Raw genomic sequence first — 20396 nt, 5'->3', positions numbered from 1 at the left:
TCTAAATTTTATTTTTTTAATTAATTGAAATTTTTTATTCTAGTTAATAATTAGATGAGTGTAAATTAGAAATAAAAAAAATTCTTTTTTTCTTTGGACCAAAAACTTGGTAATTAGTGTCTTGAATTAATTTACTCAGGGATGGAAGAGATATGTGATCCGATTGTGATTGAACTTGATAATTTCTTCTATATTTATGGCGGCCAAAAGACTTAAAATAGTTGACTAAATTAGACCAAAATTATTTATATAGCACCCACTAATAACTTTGCAACTTTGCATTCATCAAATGGCAAGTTGGAAAACCACCCTTCTACTTCTTACTCTTTTTCTCCTTTCTCTGTTTCTCGAGCTTCTCCTAGCTCAAGCTACTATTATCAATTCCATTGATGGTGGTATGAACAAGGGCTGCATTGAGGTAGAGCGGAAAGCGCTTCTAGAATTCAAAAATGGACTGAAAGAACCTTCACGTACGCTTTCTTCCTGGGTTGGTGCAGATTGCTGCAAGTGGAAAGGTGTGGATTGCAACAACCAAACAGGGCATGTTGTCAAGGTTGACCTCAAATATGGTGGTTTGGGTGGTGAGATAAGTGATTCCTTACTTGACTTGAAACATTTAAATTACTTGGACCTAAGTTTTAATGATTTTCAAGGAATTCCAATTCCAAATTTCTTGGGCTCATTTGAAAGGTTGAGATACCTTAATCTCTCTCATGCAGCATTTGGTGGAATGATTCCTCCCCATCTTGGAAATTTGTCACAGTTATGTTATCTTGATCTTAGTGGAGATTACTACTCTCGTGCTCCATTAATGAGGGTTCATAATTTGAATTGGCTTTCTGGTCTTTCTTCTTTAAAATACCTTGATCTGGGGAATGTGAACCTTAGTAAAGCAACCACAAATTGGATGCAAGCTGTAAACATGCTTCCATTTTTGTTAGAATTACATTTGTCCCATTGTGAACTCGGTGACTTCCCTCACTCCATTTCGTTTGTTAATTTGACTTCTCTTTTGGTCATTGACCTCTCCCACAACAATCTCAGCACTACCTTTCCTGGCTGGTTGTTTAACATCAGCACCCTCACGGATCTTTATTTAAATGATGCTAGTATTGGAAGTGAAGGAATTGAATTGGTGAATGGTTTATCGACATGCGCTAATAATTCCTTGGAACGGTTACACTTGGGTGGTAATCGATTCGGTGGTCAGTTGCCAGATTCATTAGGGCTCTTTAAGAATTTAAAATCCCTGGACTTGAGCTATAATAGTTTTGTTGGTCCCTTCCCCAATTCAATTCAACACCTTACCAACTTAGAGAGTCTTAATCTGAGGGAAAACTCCATCTCAGGTCCAATTCCAACATGGATTGGAAACTTGCTGCGGATGAAGAGACTTGACTTGTCAAACAATCTAATGAATGGGACGATTCCAAAAAGTATCGGACAACTTAGAGAGCTGACTGTGTTGTATCTTAATTGGAATTCTTGGGAAGGGGTAATGTCTGAAATTCATTTCAGTAATCTTACAAAACTGGAATATTTCTCTTCACACTTATCACCCACAAAGCAGTCTTTCCGTTTTCATGTGAGACCTGAATGGATTCCTCCCTTCAGTCTCATGTCTATCGATATTTCCAACTGCAATGTATCTCTCAAATTCCCTAACTGGATTAGAACTCAAAAAAGACTTCACTTCATAACCCTAAAAAATGTGGGGATTTCAGATACAATACCAGAATGGCTTTGGAAACTATATTTTTTGTGGTTAGATCTTTCTAGAAACCAATTGTATGGAAAGCTTCCCAACTCATTATCCTTTAGCCCAGCATCAGTCCTGGTGGATTTAAGCTTCAACCGCTTGGTGGGCCGATTACCACTTTGGTTTAATGCGACATGGCTCTTTCTCGGAAACAATTCATTTTCAGGTCCAATTCCCTTGAACATCGGGGACTTATCAAGTTTGGAAGTCCTCGATGTTTCTAGTAACTTGTTAAATGGCAGCATTCCTTCATCAATGAGTAAACTAAAGGATTTGCGAGTAATTGATCTCTCAAACAATCAATTATCTGGAAAGATTCCAAAGAATTGGAGTGATTTGCAGCATCTTGACACCATAGACCTATCCAAGAACAAACTGTCTGGTGGGATTCCGAGTTGGATGTGTTCAAAATCTTCACTTACTCAGTTGATATTGGGTGACAACAATCTTACTGGGGAACTCACTCCAAGTTTACAAAACTGCACAGGGCTGTCCTCCCTTGATCTGGGGAATAACAGGTTTTCGGGTGAGATACCCAAATGGATTGGAGAAAGAATGCCATCACTGGAGCAGATGCGTCTACGAGGCAACATGTTGACGGGAGATATTCCTGAGCAATTGTGTTGGCTTTCTCATCTCCACATTTTGGATCTTGCAGTGAACAATTTATCAGGATTCATCCCACAATGCTTAGGCAATTTAACTGCTTTAAGTTTTGTGGCCTTATTAAACAGAAATTTTGACAACCTCGAATCTCATGGCTCCTATTCGGAGAGCATGGAGCTAGTTGTAAAGGGACAAAATATGGAATTTGATAGCATATTGCCAATTTTGAATTTGATAGATCTTTCTAGCAATAACATTTGGGGAGAGATCCCAAAAGAGATCACAAATCTCTCGACCCTGGGTGCCTTGAATTTGTCCCGAAACCAGTTGACTGGAAAGATACCTGAGAAGATTGGAGCCATGCAAGGGCTAGAAACTCTTGACCTCTCATGGAACTGCCTGTCAGGCCCAATTCCTCCGAGCACGTCTTCTATAACCTCATTGAACCATTTGAACCTATCGCATAACCGCCTGTCAGGACCAATTCCAACAACCAACCAGTTCTCGACATTCAATGATCCATCCATTTATGAGGCGAACCCAGGACTTTATGGGCCTCCATTGTCAACCAACTGCTCCACTCTAAATGATCAAGATCACAAAGATGAGGAGGAAGATGAAGGTGAATGGGACATGTCATGGTTCTTCATAAGCATGGGATTGGGCTTTCCGGTGGGATTTTGGGCTGTATGTGGTAGTTTGGCTCTAAAGAAGTCTTGGAGGCAGGCATATTTTCGGTTCATTGATGAAACCAGAGATAGGCTATATGTTTTCACTGCAGTGAATGTGGCTCGTCTTAAAAGGAAGATGGAAACAAATGGAGTTCATCGTTGAAAAGGTGAAATATCTTACATCACTTCCCATTATTTTTCCTTTATTTTCTTCCTTGTTTATGTATTTATTTATTTTTATTTCATTGTATTTTTGGTGTGTTATGATTATCATCACAATGAATTCAACTCTTTTGCAGAGGGTGATGTGGTTTCAAAATAACAACCATCATACAAAAATAAGGTAAGATGAATTTCATTGCAACATAATGTAAGGCCATCTCCATTTAGGTACATATTTGTTAGCAATTAATCTTTTTATACTTATATTTTATTATATGATTTCTTAAATTCTTGAATTGGAAATAATGATTTAAATTTACAAAAGAAATTGAATTGTTGTTTTGTTGGACGCAGATTTTACTAAAATGTTTGAATCATGTTATAGTAAGCGGCATATTTTTAGACCCTCCAACTATGCATATGAATATAAGTTGTTTCTCTTCCCTTACTACAATTAAGTTCCTAAATACAATGCATAGGGTAATCAATCTCTTAGTTTGAGTCATTAGAAATAGGATTGAGGAAGTTTATAATAATGATGATAATTTTTTTTTTTTTTTTTTTTACATTCTTCACAATTCATTTTTTTACATACTTCTCACAATTTTTTTTTTTTACTAGATAAATACAAAGACACAAATATACAAAGATACAGTTGTACAAAAGATTTTGGATATCTCTTCCCTAAGCATTTCTAAGAGATATTTTTCAAAATTTTGTCGGACTTCATTTTCGAAGACATACTCCTTTTTGTACTTATCAACAAGATAAGTAAATTGAGTTTGAAACAAAAGAGGGACTTTTGGAAAATTAGTTGTAAAGATGATTTTTTGAATATTGTCTTCAGTAACGAGATTATAGTTAGAAGAACTATAAATCTCAAAATCAAGGTCTCTTGCAATCATTCTTGATCTCCAATGTCTGATTTGTTTTTTGATGCCAAATTTAGTACAGAGCCAAGGGATCTCTATACCAAACAACTGATATTTTCTCTGATTGGCTTTGAGCAGTATGAAATGTTGAGTAGAGTAAACTCTTCCATCAGTAGACCATTCAAGAGGCTTGCTTTCTATAATGAGTTCAACTGATTTGAAATCTTTGATGAAGACATTTAAAATACAAACTGCTAATTTTCTTCCAAATCTGTCAGTTTGATCAGGATGAGAGAAAATTAGTTGATAAAGAACTCCATAATCCATGAGGAGAGATGGAGTTAACTCTATTGACTCATTATTGAATTTGATGACTATTGACTTATAACTGTCTAAGTCAATGTTGGCTTTGCAAATACTGTAAGTAAGAGCACACTTACAGTCATACCTTTCTAATGGAATTTCCTTACGCAAGGGATCAATTTTTGGACAATCATTATAAGTGTTGTCATAGTGAGAAATCCAAGTAAAACTCATCCCTTGAATAATAATTCCAAAAGTGCTACAGTCAACAAGCAATTTCATGATATGCTCTTACTTTGCTTCCCTTGTAGCTTGAACCTTTTGACTGATTGTCTATCTAACTTCTTGAGGAAGATGTAAAATCTTTTGCTTGAAAAATGAAAATCTTGAAAGTTGACATTCTAGGCTTTCATCAGAAAGTGTTGAAAATTCATTTTGAAATTCTTTTTGAAAAGATTTTGAAAATGTAGCTTTAGATTCTTTTGCAATTTTCCTACAATTAAAGCTTTCAAGATCTGTATCTATAGGGATGCAATGTATATCAGAACTTGAAGGGTTAGAAAAACTGTCTAAATTATTATTTATCTATTTAAAATGAAAAGATAAAACATTTAAAGCTTCTAACTTTTGAACATCACTTTTTGCATTCTAGAGGTTGTCTAAAATGCATTTTTGTGATCTGTCTAAACCTTATATATATTTATGAATCCAAAAGGACAGATTACTTTTAGGAAATACTGGAAGAGTAAATTTCCCAAACTTAATTCGTTATTGCTCCATTTGTAGAGAAAAATAAGATTTTAGTACCTCTTTTGAAGCATAAAGCAGATATCTAATGTGTTTGTCTTTAGCATACCAAAATTGAAAATATATTGAATTCATGAGGGGCACATAATTGCGAATAAGAAAATTAAAGGAAGTTTTTGAATTTTTTGAAATCACATTTATTGATTTATATGAGCATGCACAAATACCGTCACAATCTTTTTTATTATCGGATTCTTCTTCTAGACTTGACTCTTCACTTGATATTTCTTATGTTATCAAGATTTAATTATCTTCTTCTGATTTATAATTTTCACTTGATTCTCCATTTTCTTTATCAATCATTAATTCTATCATTAAATTTTTTAGTTTATTACTTATTTCTAATGAATTGATCTTATTTTCTAATTGACAATATTTTGAATAATGACCTACTTTTCGACATTTATAACATGTAGGTGTTTTCTTTTTTAAAGTTGATTTATTTGAAGATTTTGATTTATTAGGAGTATATTTTACAAACTTCTTTTGGAATTTTGACTCTATTGAGGGTTTTTTTTACCTTTTATATTATTTTGTTTATTTTTTCTTTTTGAAGGGGCAACTATTGTATCATTACCATAATATGAACAAAATTTTCCTAATTCTTTTTTACTATCTTGTTTTTCTTTTTTCATTTGACTCTTTAATTTCATATCTGTACAAAGTGTTAAACCTTCATTATTGACAAAAGTAATTAATTCTCCATATGTTAATGACTCATAAGGAACTCTACCATTGTGAATATTTCTTATTCTTTGTTTAACTTTTTCTACAAATAAAGTGGGTAATCCTGATATAATTTTTTCTTTCCAAGAATGACTTCCACAATCTGGTCTTGACATAACTTTGACTAAAAACATGTGTTTATACCACTTAAAATCTTGAAGTGTTGGACATCTAAGATTGTTGAGGATTTCAGAGGTTCGTTCTTGAAAATGGATTGGATCTCCTACAAAATGTTTTGTTATTGCAAATATTAAAGTATTGATAACATCTTCTTCATAAGTTTGAACTGATGTTCCTTCTTCTTTGATTATTGTCTTTTTTTGCATTTAATATGTATTCTCTATCATTTTGACTCAAATAATGATCCCACCAATCTTTAAGCAAACTAGTGAATCCTATGACCAAGGCACTGACAGCATGAAAGTCAGAATTACTAGTCTTGATTCTATAAGCATTAGCAGCCATCATCATTTCATGAAGCAAATTGATTATTTGATGTTCACTCATTCCATCTATATTCCATTCATAAAAACTACTACCATCATAACTAGCAGCTAATTGATAATTTCTTTCTTCTAATTGGACATTAGGAAAAGAGGGTTTTGAATAATAATTTTTTCTACTTACAAAATTATTAGAAATTGCATTGACTGTTGTAAGGGGTTTTACTATTGAATCAGGAGACATTTTGAATTATTCTTCTATTTTATTAATTTCTTATTTTTCTTTTGTTATAGTTTGAATTTGATTCTTATTTTGATTAATACCATTAATATTAAGTTTATCTAATCTAAGTTGTATTTCTTTTAACATTGTTTCTGTTGGTGTTGCTAATTGAATATTTGATTTTGCAGCATTTATAGGAATAATGAAAGGTTGATCTAGAGACTTAGAAGATGATGATGATGATGATGATGATAAAGTTGAAGAAACTTTTGAAGAAAAATTTAATTTTGATGATGTTTCTCCTATCCTCCCTCTTGGGGTAGAAGAAAACAAAAATTGAGAAATTTTTGTTGTTTGTTGATTTAAATGTTGAAGAGAATGATTTGTATAATTTAATTGTTGTTGAACTTGTCTAATATCTTTTTAAATTATGGGACTTTATTCATCTTTAGTTCTTGGAATTTTGAAGGGTGATGCAAAAATTGAATTATTATCAAAATTGAATTGATGATTATTTAAGGGTGGTTGTGAACCTAATTCTGAGGTTATTGTTAAAATTCTTTTTTGAATATCTTCTGAGTGTTTTATTGCTAATTGGTGTCCTTCACTACAAGAAAAAAGGTCTTCATTGACAGTTTTTCATCGTCAAGATAAGGTATATCTGTTAAGGTAGATCAGTATTCACATATGTCGTCTATGCCAGTGTCAAGAAATGATAAAAGCTAGCTTGACATATGCATATGTTAAGTAGACCTTATTTCTATCAATGTAGGAATCTTATTAATATGACATATGTTAAAACGTTTCTTCCACTTTAGTCAAGGTTAGGTTAAACATATGTGAAGGTTAACTCATTGTTTTTTCAAGATTATATTCAATATATGTTAAGCTTAAGTATGATATATGTCAATGTTGTTTTATATGCTTTTAAATTTAATTTACACATATGTCAAGGATGTTTTTTGTTATTTTTTTTTTTTCAAAGTTGAAATTTTAATATGTTAAGGTTCTTTTATTCTTATGTCAAGGAATACAATTTCTTTTATGTCAAGATTTCTTTATTCATATAAAGGAAATTATTTTATTTCATATCAAGGTTGCATATGGAACATGTCAACAACCTAACCTGTTACCCAAATAATCTGCATCAAAATTGAACCTGTTGTGTGTGTGTCTATATATATATATATATATATAAAGTACATGAATGTATAAAATATACTTTAAAAAAAATATGAACATGTAGGCAAATATATTGACAAAAAAAAAAAAAAAAACCTTAATATCCTTGCATAATCTTATATTATCTCACATACATCTAAAAAAAGGCAAATATGTACCCAAAAATCCAATAGTTATACATGATAAATATAATGTAGCCATGATCTTGTGCCTTCAAAAGTGCTGTAATTGCTGCAAATGCCACCAAATCTTCTGCAAGTAAGAAAAAAAAATCAATATATGTTTATATTTGAAAGATTAATAAAAGGATATAAACATGTATCCAAATATATTCCCAAACAACCTAACAACTATATAAAATCTTGTTATCTTGTCAAATATATATGAAAAAAGAATAGATATTTACCCAAAAATAACCAAATATCAAGTAGTTGTACATGATAACAAAAATTTATGCGTGATCTTCTCCTCTAAAAACTACAGCACTGCAAATGTCACCTAACCTTTGGCAAGAAAGAAAAAAGTAACATTATTTTATATTTATTTTTTAAAGTTTATTAAAAATTCAATGAAAAAAAATCTACATCCAATGTATATTAAACATGTCACCTAATCTTTTGCAAGTATGAAAAAAAAACAACATTATTTTATATTTGTGTTTGAAAGTTCATTAAAAAGATATAAATATGTATCCTAAATATATCAAAATGTATCCACAAACAACCCAGCAAGTATACATGATCTTATACTATTATCAAATAGTCCAAAACATAGTTCTGAACTAAGATTAGAACACTAGATGTATCCACTCATGACTACTATCTACCACTCATTTTCATCCAATTCCACTCATAGTGAGAAACTCGATTCAATTAGTCCAAAACTGCATGCAGCAGTGACTAAACATGGGTTTGAATCCAATCTTCCTGTCATGAATTCTATACTAGACATGTATTGCAGGTGTAGTTGTTTCTCTGAAGCAAATAGATATTTCTATGAAATGAATCAAAGGGATTTGATCACATGGAACACCTTGATCGCGGGATATGAAAGATCCAATCCAACTGAGACATGTAAATAGTCCTTTATCTGATGCCACCAATATCTGATTCTTTGTTTAAATATACTTAAAGTATTCTCAAAACTGTGTTTGCTTGCTATTTTCACAGCAAGAAACTTGTTGACTAGCTTGCCAGAGAATATTAGAAGGCTTTCACGTCTCATTCGTCTTGACTTTCATCAGAACAGTGAGTGAATCTAGTCTCTACAAGGTTTTTCCAGTACGTATGTAAATTTTTAGAGGAATTAATAGTGGTTTTTAAGTATACTCTTTTATCTTAACTATTTTCTCTCAACTCTTCTAATGAAACATGTGCATCTGAGTTATGCAGGAATTTCATCAATACCAGCATCAATAAAGGGTTGTTGTTCCCTTGCAGAGTTTTATATGGGGTCATATTCTCATTCCTTGTAGCAAAAAATTTTAGATATTTGGGAGTGTCTGGTGTACGTAGATTTTCTTTCATTTTAAATCTTTTTATATTTGATATTCATCTAATTGTCGTGGCTTCAAGTTTCAAGAATAACGTGTTGTCTTTGCTACCAGCAGAGATTGGGGCACTTTCTCTTTTAGGGACATTAGATCTTCACTCAAACCAGGTGGGTAGACATTCTATATTCAGTTTAAGTATAAAATTTATCCGACCAGTGTCAAATTCTTCTGAGACTTCGGATATACCCTCTTTGAGTGATTTATCCTACATGTTATTTCTTCTTATCTTAGTTAGCTTCACATTTACCAGCATTATGGCTGCCTGCATGACCTTAGCATTTTTGAATTGTGGACAACAGATTCATGGGAGGATTATTCGAAGAGGCCTTGATGGGAATTTGGCCTTGTCTAATGTCCTTATAGACATGTATTCCAAATGTGGAAATATTGTTTATTCACACCAAGTTTTTGGGGGTATGTCTCATAGAGATTTGGTTTCTTGGACTACCATGATGATTGGGTATGGGACTCATGGGTATGGAGAAGAGGTTGTTGAATTGTTTGACAAGATGGTCAGGTCAGATATTAAGCCTGACTGAGTCTTGTTTATGGGCATTCTTAGTGCTTGCAGTCATGCTGGACTTGTAGATGAAGGCTTGAGATATTTTAAATTAATGGTGGGTGATTATAACATTAGTCTAGACCAGGAGATTTATGGGTGTGAAGTGGATTTGCTAGGACGTGTTGGGAAAGTTGAGGAAGCTTATGAACTCATAGAGAGCATGCCATTCAAGACTGATGAGTGCGTTTGGGGGCCATTTCTTGGAGCTTGTAAAGCACACAGGTTTCCCAATTCCAGAAAATTAGCTGCTCACAGGATATTGGATTTGAGGCCTAATATGGCAGGGACTTATGTGATGCTATCAAATATATATGCAGTTGATGGTAAGTGGGGGAGTTTGTAAGACTGAGAAAGTTGATGAAAAAAATGGGAAATAAGAAGGAGACTGGTAGTTGCTGGGTCGAGGTAGGAAATCATGTCTATAGTTTGTTGTTGGGGATGAGGTGGGCCCCAAAATAGAGGGGATATATCAAGTTCTGGAAAATTTGATTGGGCATATGAAGGAATCAAGGTATGTTCCTGATTTAGATTGCTTGATATATGACTTAGAAGATGGCACTTGAGAAGCAGTTGAAGTCCAAAAGGTGAGAAAACCATATACAAATGGGGGATTGAAGAGAGTCATTTGATTTTTATGAACAACCTCGAAGTGGGTACTAGCAAGAAAGTTTCGAGGTGAATTGACCTTTCCATCTTTGAAAGAGATCCTATTTTATTATAACAAAGAAGAAGAATGATCTGTAGTAATAACATGATGGTGTGCAACAAATAAGACATCTTATCAGATCAGCAAAGACCATTGTTTGTATATACAAAATTCATAATGTACTTATCTTATGACCTTAATTTGTACTACAACACATTAATAACCAAAAAGAAATGCATTGAAAGATTATTCTTCAACTTACTTGGTTGTGAGTGCCCTTTGTTGTTTGGGACAACTTCTAGGACTGCAGCTTTAGATTTTGATAACATGTTTACAATCTCAAATCCATGGATGTGAAATGAAAGACAAGATGTGTTATTTAAAATGCATACCATGTAGGACTAAGACATTCAACTCCTAAACCAAATTCAAGTTGATACGATCTTTGAAAATTTTGAAATCTCAAATTTAATCACTAGCAAGGAGCTAACCTTAACTTGTTATGGCATTGGCAAACCAAAAACTAATTGATGAGAGGAGTTTTCCTTCCATGGTGAACACCATTTCAATGGAGAGGAAGAGTGGCACTTTCCTTTATGTTGGATAACATTTCTATGAACCTGCAAGATTAACAAAAGGCAAGCTTAAACTCATTTTGTAGCATTACTAAGACAGCCAAGTAAAATCTGCTTTAGATAGATTATGTATCATTTTTTATTCATAAAATCTACATCCAATGTATATTAAACATGTCACCTAATTTTTTGCAAGTATGAAAAAAAACAACATTATTTTATATTTGTGTTTGAAAGTTCATTAAAAAGATATAAATATGTATCCTAAATATATCAAAATGTATCCACAAACAACCTAACAAGTATACATGATCTTATACTATTATCAAATATATATATATATATATATATATAAGATATTTACTAAAAAAGAACCAAAAATTAAATAATTATGCATGATAACAAGAATTTATACATGATTTTATACTCTAAAAATTGCAAGTGCTACAAATGCCACCCAACCTCTTGCAAGTAAAAAAAAAAAAAAAAAAACATTACTTTAAGTCTATATTTGAAATTTTACTAAAATGATATTAACATGTACCAAAATTTATGCGAAAAGAATCCAACAAACATACATAATAAAAAAAAAACATGAATTAGTACTTTCATCAAATGTATCTTTTAAAAGATATAGGTATGTACCCAAAAGTATCCAAAACTTCAGCATCTATGCATGACAATAAGATCTTACATATGATCTTGTCATCTCAAAATTGCAACAACTGCAAATGTCACCCGAAACCTTGCAAAGAGAAAAGATGCAACATTAATTGAAATCTATGTCTGAAATTTTATGAAAAAATTATAAATTAACATACCCACTATACTTGGTCTAAGATAAGAGTGCTAAAAAATGAGACCCATTCAGATCTCACTTCATCTAACTTAGCTCGTGAATAGGTTTTTTTCCTTCAAACTAAAATATATGACAAGAGAAAATATGTTATTGTGAAACATTAAATATATGTATAAGTTCTCATGTGCTTATGAAAATACATAGGCAGATAAACCTGAGATGTTAAGAGACTTCTATTTGCAATTATGTCTTGCATGTATCGCATGACAAAATATCAGCACATGACACCATCCAACTGTTTGGGCCTCTATGAGCAAAATTATAGCAACAAAATTTCACAATCAAATATGACATCATATAAATTTGGTCAATTTTTTCATCATTCACATTTTAAATTTAAAAAAAGAATGAATGACATAATGTTAGTTTCAAGTAAAATTTGCACCTAAATTATACTCAATACATGTCTAGCATAATACCTTAAGCTCCCATGTTTACAACTTGGAGGGTTAAATTAGGTAAAATATAAGAATGTACAATAACATGTATATGTGAAATATGGAGAAAAAAAAATGAATAGATAAAGGTAATGATCAATTATATTTATTAAGAATAGTGATTAACTTTAAAAAAATATAATAGTTAACTTTTGTCTATGTGAGAATATCCCTTAGAAAAGATCATGACTTTGAAGACTTCATTAAGGTAAATCAATCAAGCTTCAAGAGCAATTATCGATAATATATTTGGAAATATGTAGTATTAACCTCATTTTACATCTCATAGATTGACATTATAGAAGAGAAATGCAATTAGTAATTATAAGGAATAAATGTTTTACATATGAACAATTTGATTGAAGATGGATAAAAGAGTAAAGAGTTTTGATTAAAGAGAGAAAGAGAAAGAGAGAGGTTGTGCCTTACAAGAAACATCTAAACTAAATATAGGATGTATATAAGACATACTAAGGTTAAAAGAAAGATATAAAGAACAACTCACACCTAAGTAACATGATCAAAGCTATCTAAAGGATCCCCATTGCTTCCTTACCCACACATACATCTAAATTGTTCTAAAGGATTGTAAATGCTATGGATATAGTGATCAAAATTTAATAATTGTTCTTCCTATGACCAACATTTCAAATTGACTAATTATGTATATATTAATTTTTTTTATGCTTGAATTTTCTAAGGTTTGATCTTCCACATCATAATACAATTGAAAAAAGTCTTCTAGTCATGCATTTTTAACAAAAATTTTACTATTTTTCTTCTAGTTTCTATTACTATTTCTTGAAATATTAATTGTAGAAGGTAAAAATGGATCATAAATCTTTCAATCACATGAAAAAATGGGTTTGTTCTTTTTTAGTACTACTTCATTAATTAATAGTGGAATAATGGACATATGAGTACATTGTATTCATAGCATTTTAGATTATATTTTCGTAAGGTAGTGAAACAAACATATATGGCATCCTTCTCAACTCAAGTTAGAAATAGGAAATAATAACAAAAACAATTATAAACTAAGAAAATTCATATATATATATATATATATATATATATATATATATATATATGTATATATTCATGTGAGAGAAAGCCATATAGAATCTTTACATTTCAAAAATCAAGTAAATTTTCATTCAAGAAAGCAACTTAAATGTAGGTAAGTCTTCAAAAAGTTTAGGAGAAAAAAAAAAATGTAACCTCAACAACCATCCACTTGAGCTCTTTTTTAGATCCTTTCTTCTTTTGAGATACAAAAATTCGAAACCCCCTACAAAAAATAAGATTACATTAGTGTTCGTTTTGAGATATGAAAACTAAAATTATGGTAGGCTTACATGTTCACAATATCTTTTATATCTTGGTATGGTTGTTGCAATTGCGAGTCTAAATAGTAGACTATTTGTGATTTGAGGTCAATTACAACCAAAACCCAATGAAACCTACAATATATTAACATATAATTTAGATAAATAGCATTTATAAGGCTAAGAAATTAAAAACAATTATGATTAACAACTTACCTTGGGTTATATGGAAGAAAAACCAAGTCTGCCAATTTGGAGTCAATTAGGCGATCAACAATGAACCTTGCTCTTTTTTCAATTTGTGGGGCTATTGTTCCAGCCTTGGACACCATTCCTGGATGAATAAATATAATTTTCTCCTGTAGTGTCTCATCCAGATGTTCATGCAACCGCCTAATGAAATATCACCCAATTTAAAATTACTTAACAAAAAAACAGCTTCTACTTATTTATATCATGAATGTAACATAAAGATTTACAACAAAATCTCACCAAATATAGAAACATATGCAATTCATAGTCAACTCTTTTGCAGAAATTACATCATTCATTTCACTTGTCAAGAGGAAAGTTTGAAATTTCATCCCAAAAACATTGATTGGAAAGTCAACTTTGGGTGCCGATTTACCCTCCAACATTGTTGAAACTGTTTTAGAAAATAGTTGTACATCTCTAGGATTCTCATATTTGATTTTCTTTGGGGATGCTTGTATCTTCTTCATTTTATTCTTCCTCTTGCCAACATCCTAAACACATAAATAGATGCATGACATTAAAATGATTAATAAAGAAACCAAGAGTGTAGGAAAATATAACTCAACTTTGAAAGTTTGGGTATAACGTTATTCACCTCATCATCATCATTTATCACAAATGCAATAGGCCACAAAACCTCATATCCAACACCCTCCCTTATTGTCCTAATGTTTTCAGAAAGTGGGAATGGAAGAAGTGCATTAGGTTGAAGAGGGTAAAGGATGACCACTAATATATCAGCACCATCAATGGAAATCTGTGAATCTCGTAAATAAGTTCCATATGCAACAATGTTATCTTCAGTTTCAAGAGCTAATTTGCATTTATAAACCTGTAAAAACATATTTTGTAATCCTTAGTCTTTCATTATAGTTATTTTATATATTGTTTTTATAAATTTAACTTAGAAAAAGGCATATATACCTGAGTTAGTGGAGAAGCTTTTCGAGTCCCTTGTGCTGATAGGTTCTCCACATGAGCACTATCATGAGTCTTCCCTCCTATTTCTTCATGTTGCAACAATTGTTTCCTTATGTTTGTGCTGCTCACTTCAGAGCGGGGTGTGAGGGGTTCTTTTTTTCCAGCTTTCAAAGCAATGATCTCCTCTTCCAAGCTCTTGACTTTCTCCATTAACATCCTTTGACATTCCTCCTTTTCAAGAGTTTTTGTGGGTTTTGGTGTGTTGAAGAATTGTTTGGGCTTTTTTTTTCCACCTTTTCCTCTAACCCGTCCAGGATGCTCTAATGTACCCAATGCTAAAGTAAGGATATCCTTTTGGCCAACACATGTGATCTTTCCTTCCTCAACAGCCTTTGTCAACTCATCCTCCAAAAAAATATAAGATACTTCAAAAGTCATATTAAATAAATAAAAACAAATGAAATTGACTAAAACTAAGTATAGGTTTGACAACTTACAATCTTTTCCACTACAGGCCTCGTAACTTCATCATATTCACCTTTTTTCAATCTTGTTAGCTTCCACAAGACCCATCTATCAATAGGTTTCCTCGAACCTGTCTTTTGCATCTATCAAAAAACAAAAAAGTGAAGTACTTAAACTTTACAAAAGTAAATGTCCAACAAAATAAAATATACTAATTCAACTTACCAATTCTTCTTGAAGTCCTGCATATCCTTTCCTACTCACTCGATGAATATAAACGTATTTTGCCCTCCTTTCTTTTCCTTTTTTTGATTTAACTTGAAACTCTTTTGACAACCTATTAGCCACTAACTTTCTCCAGTCTTCAATTGGAATGTAATTATATTCAGTTGGTGGCTGCAAAAGATACTCGGGCTTATCCTTATAAAGCAGGATATACTCTTGTGTCAATCTATGCCTGAATGACCTAAAGCTAGTCCCAATGGATGATATGACGTTGTTTTTTCTATTCTCATCAACCAAGAATGCACCCTAAAATATAAGATCTTGATTATTTACACAAAATAAAGGAAAATAATTTCATTAGATTACTACATACTTTATAAGAAGATATTGATTATTTAATAATCATGTCAGTCTACACAAAATATAGAAAAATAATTTCAATAGATTTCTATATACCTTAACGCAATCCCATAATTTCTCCTTCAATTCCACAGACACTACTCTCCAATCAGTATGATAAACTGGCACCATGGTTCGTGCTAACACACCCATGTATGATACAAGTTGTACATATCCCTCACCCACTCCCTCACCATCATCATTATATTGAATGTCAATTTTCAGTCTTTCACTTCTCTTTTTAGCAATTTCAGGTTTTAAAGTTGGGCCTCTTAACCTTTTTGGTGAAGTAATCTTCTGTTTTCCTTCCTTTTCATCCATCTACATGACAATCAAAAGAATATGATTAATCTCATAATACATACATACATATATATATATATCTTACATTCAAAAGTAAAACATGATATTTTAATAGTTACCTGCTTTTTATCTCTTCTTGGTGGAGCCATCCGTAAAAATGTAGCACTTTTCTCCCAAGTTCCCAAATAATTCAGAATTAGGCAATAATAAACAACACTTGAAAATGCATCTCAACTAAATCGAAAGAAATTAGTTACGAAATGATTTCATAAGTATGAATAAATCATTGTTGTACAAACTTTGCAATACATGAAAATTAATCTTAAATGTTGATTATAAAATATGCATAAAATTAATAGGCTAATCTATTGCTAAACCTCAACAACAACATATCATCGAGTTTAAAGAAAATTACCATGACTTATCTTATAAACACACACACACACACACACATTCTACTTATAGCTTAGTTAAATTACATCTATTTTAGTCACTACTGTTATAAGGTCCTAATTGGAATGCATGTTTCTAGTTAGGATGCAATACTCATAAAATGAAGTTTAAAAGTGTGGGTTGAGGATGCATTGCAAGGTGTTTGATTTTCCTACTATTAAGCATATAAGTATTAATCATATGTAATGAGATGTGGTTGCCTTAACTTTAATGATTCTAGGATACATGGCTTCACTTACACAATATTGAGGATGGAGTAATGTCACTAATAGTTAACAATAACAAACCAAAGACTACATTCGTTGAAGTAAAATAAATTGAAGAAGATTTTCTCTAAATTCACATAAAGTAAAAAATCCACCAAATTCACATTAATGAAACTTTATTTGAATTTTTTAAAACTAATGTTATTCAATTACACAAAAATTGCAACTTGATCAATTATCTCTCAAAAGTTTTGTTCTCTAGCATAAACAAGTGACCTAAAACAAAGGAAAGAGCAAGAAAATAAAAATTATGGTATTCATACACCATTTCAGTTGGAAATAAGAATATTCAACTATCAATTAAAACATATTTTTCCATTGTTAGATGACTCCTAACGAAGATCAACTTCATATAAGGTAGGTTGTTATTATGTTTACAGTTAATTCATATATGTTATTTATTAATGTTTCAAACCGGTTCATTATGGGTTGGTGGATTCAATCTATCTTCCCATAAAACCTTTTGCTTTGTTTTGCATAGTACGTAGTTTAACACTTTGATTTAAAGTTTTTAATTCAAATCTATGGAAACCTTCAATGCAATTACCCCTTAAATTATTTAAAAGTTGAATCAATATGAAATAAGTGAGTAATGGCTTTATCTTGTCTAATCTTAAATTAAACATACAATATCAACATATAAGCAACATTTATTTAACTACATATCAATTAAGCTCAAATGAAAGTTCAAACTATTCAAAATATATAAATATGATGCTAACTACATTTATTTAGAATAGCTTAGCAAGTATATAATAATAAAAATATATTTGACAAGAATAAAATAAAAACATAACATTGTTGAGCATCATATTGTATATTAACAATAACTCAAAAATCACATAATACACTTAGTAATCACAATCACAACCAAAAAAAAGTATTAAGCTTAATTTTCAATCCAAATCCCCTCACAATCAGTACGCATACAAATTTCATCATAATCTTCAACTTCATCAAAAGACTTAATATTAGGCATCCCATTCGCGAATGGGTGATGCTCCATACAATTGTCGGCTATGTTGTCATCACCTTCTATGTCAAACAACTCCATTTTTGGCCTTGATAATACAATAGACCATCTTGGATCAACTTGATCTTCTACATAAAAAACTTGTTGGGCTTGCATTGCCAAAATGAAAGGATCTGATTTATGTCCTATCTTGCTCAAATCAACTAATGTAAAACCAAGCTCATCAACTTTGACACCATTCTTGCTATCAACCCAATCACACTTAAAAACACAAATGTTAAACATGTTATAATCAAGGTCCCATATCTCTGTGATAATCCCATAAAAACACATGTCACCAAGCACAGGATTCTTATCTTTGGAACTTGCAATTTGCATGGTCGATGCCACAATACTAACACCACTATTTTGGTTGACTCGTGCCTCATCATGGTTCTTGATGTGGTAACGACAACCATGAATGATATATCCAAGGTACGTAAGAACTTGTTGTCTTGGTCCTTGTGCAAGCCACTTAAGTTCCTTTTCAATAGGTTCTTTCTTACTTATGTCATCTGAAACCTATAAGGTTCATTAATGATATGTAAGTTAATGTAATTTAAATTTTGTAAGCATTAAATTTTAAGGGGAGTATGAATAGTTTCATACCTTTTTTCTAAGCCAATAACTAAATGTGCGCACATGTTCATCCTCTAGCCACTTCACTCTCTTTGATTGACGAGGATATTTTGTCTTCAAATATTTCATATGTTCACTATCAAGCAAAAATAGGCAAGTCATGGTTTGTATAAACATTAGTTAGAATTTTAAAATCAAATATTCACATATATGACACTTACTCAATAAACGGTTGTACAATGGTTGTATTTTGTAGAACATAATGATGTGGTTGCTCCACCAATTTGTAATCATGAATAGTTATTGCACGACCACCAAGTAATGGTTTCCCACATTTCCATTCATCTTTCACACTAGAAGAAATCCCAATTGCATCCATGCACGATAAATACTCTGTACAAAACTCTAAGGCTTCCTCTGCGATATAGCACTCAGCAATGCACCCTTCTAGACGATTATGATTTCGAACATAACCCTTGAGGACTTTCATGTACCTTTCAAATGGGTACATCCATCTCATATACACTGGTCCACATAATCTAACCTCTCTTACCAAATGCACTGTTAAATGAAGCATGATGTCAAAGATGGAAGGTGGAAAATATTTCTCTAGCAAGCACAAAGTCACCACTATGTCCTGTTGTATATCATTCAATCTTGACACGTCCACCACCTTTGCACAAAGCGCATTAAAGAAAAAACACAATCTTGTAATGGCATATCTGACATGCTTAGGCAACACGGATCTTATTGCTACTGGTAGTAGTTGTTGCATAAGTGCATGATAATCATGGGACTTAAGACCATTAAGCTTTAGCTCTTCCATGGACACAAGGTTTCTAAAGTTTGAACAATAACCTTCTGGAACCTTCAAATCAGCTAAAGTCTGTAATAGTATTTTCTTCTTCTTTCTACTAAGAGTATAGCATGCAGGAGGAAGATAAGTTCGCTTCAACCCAAACCTTGGTGCTAAGTTAGGCCTTAAGCCCATTTCGAGAAAATCAAGTCGAGACTTTACTCCATCCTTTGTTTTACCTGGAATGTTAAGCAAAGTTCCAATGATGCTCTCGCAAACATTCTTCTCTATATGCATGACATCCAAGTTGTGTCGGATATAAAAATATCTCCAATATTCAAGTTCAAAAAATATAGACTTCTTTTTCCAGCAACTTGTCGGATTAGCAAAGGATTCACATTGTTTAGCCTTTTTTTTTCCCCCATGAGTTATGAATCATATCAACCTTTGTAAATATTTCATCTCCAGTAAGTTCTTTTGGAGGTAACCTAAACTCTTGTTCACCATTAAATGCCTTCTTTTGCTTTCTAAATGGATGGTTGCATGGAAGAAATCTTCTATGCCCGGTGTATGAGTTCTTATTCCCATGTTTTAGCCAATGTGAATTTGTTTCTTCACCACATATTAGACAAGCATAATATCCCTTAACGGTGCAACCAGACAAGTTTCCATATGCAGGGAAATCATTAATCGTCCATAACAAAATAGCATTTAATGTGAAGAACTCTTGTTGATGTGCATCATAGGCTTTCACCCCTACATCCCACAATGTTTTCAAATCATCAACTAATGGTGCCAAATAAACATCGATATCCTTACCAGGTTGTCGTGGTCCTGATATTAGTAAAGATAACATCATAAATTTCCTCTTCATGCATAACCAAGGGGGAAGGTTGTAAGTTATTGTGAGAACAAGCCAACAACTATGCCTACTGGTCATGGAGCTATGAGGATTGATACCATCTGCTGAAATGGCAAGTCTAAGGTTCCTACAATCCGAAGCAAATTC

General features: G+C 32.0%; 2 protein-coding genes and 1 pseudogene across 2 annotated transcripts; 2 read left to right on the top strand and 1 right to left on the bottom strand.

The window, feature by feature from the left end:
• The first annotated feature begins 289 nt into the window (after nt 1-289).
• LOC100260433 (receptor-like protein EIX1) lies at nt 290-3199 on the top strand. The gene has a single exon (XM_002265910.1). The coding sequence runs from the start codon at nt 290-292 to the stop codon at nt 3197-3199; it is 2910 nt and encodes a 969-aa protein (XP_002265946.1).
• A 6138-nt stretch (nt 3200-9337) lies between these two features.
• On the top strand, nt 9338-10439 carry LOC100265655 (putative pentatricopeptide repeat-containing protein At1g56570; annotated as a pseudogene).
• A 3486-nt stretch (nt 10440-13925) lies between these two features.
• On the bottom strand, nt 13926-16430 carry LOC104880072 (uncharacterized). The gene is made up of 8 exons (XM_059736664.1): nt 16401-16430; nt 16036-16299; nt 15580-15750; nt 15387-15497; nt 14893-15294; nt 14564-14800; nt 14206-14459; nt 13926-14106 (listed from the first exon to the last, which is right to left on the bottom strand). Exons 1-8 carry the CDS (start codon nt 16428-16430, stop codon nt 13926-13928), a joined length of 1650 nt encoding a protein of 549 aa, XP_059592647.1.
• Between the last annotated feature and the right edge of the window lie 3966 nt (nt 16431-20396).

The sequence above is a fragment of the Vitis vinifera genome, chromosome 1 (assembly GCF_030704535.1).
Source record: "Vitis vinifera cultivar Pinot Noir 40024 chromosome 1, ASM3070453v1".
In the NCBI taxonomy this organism is placed as follows: Eukaryota; Viridiplantae; Streptophyta; class Magnoliopsida; order Vitales; family Vitaceae; genus Vitis; species Vitis vinifera.
The sequence above is the reverse complement of the archived record's forward strand: the minus strand, read 5'-3'. Positions and strand labels throughout refer to the sequence as shown.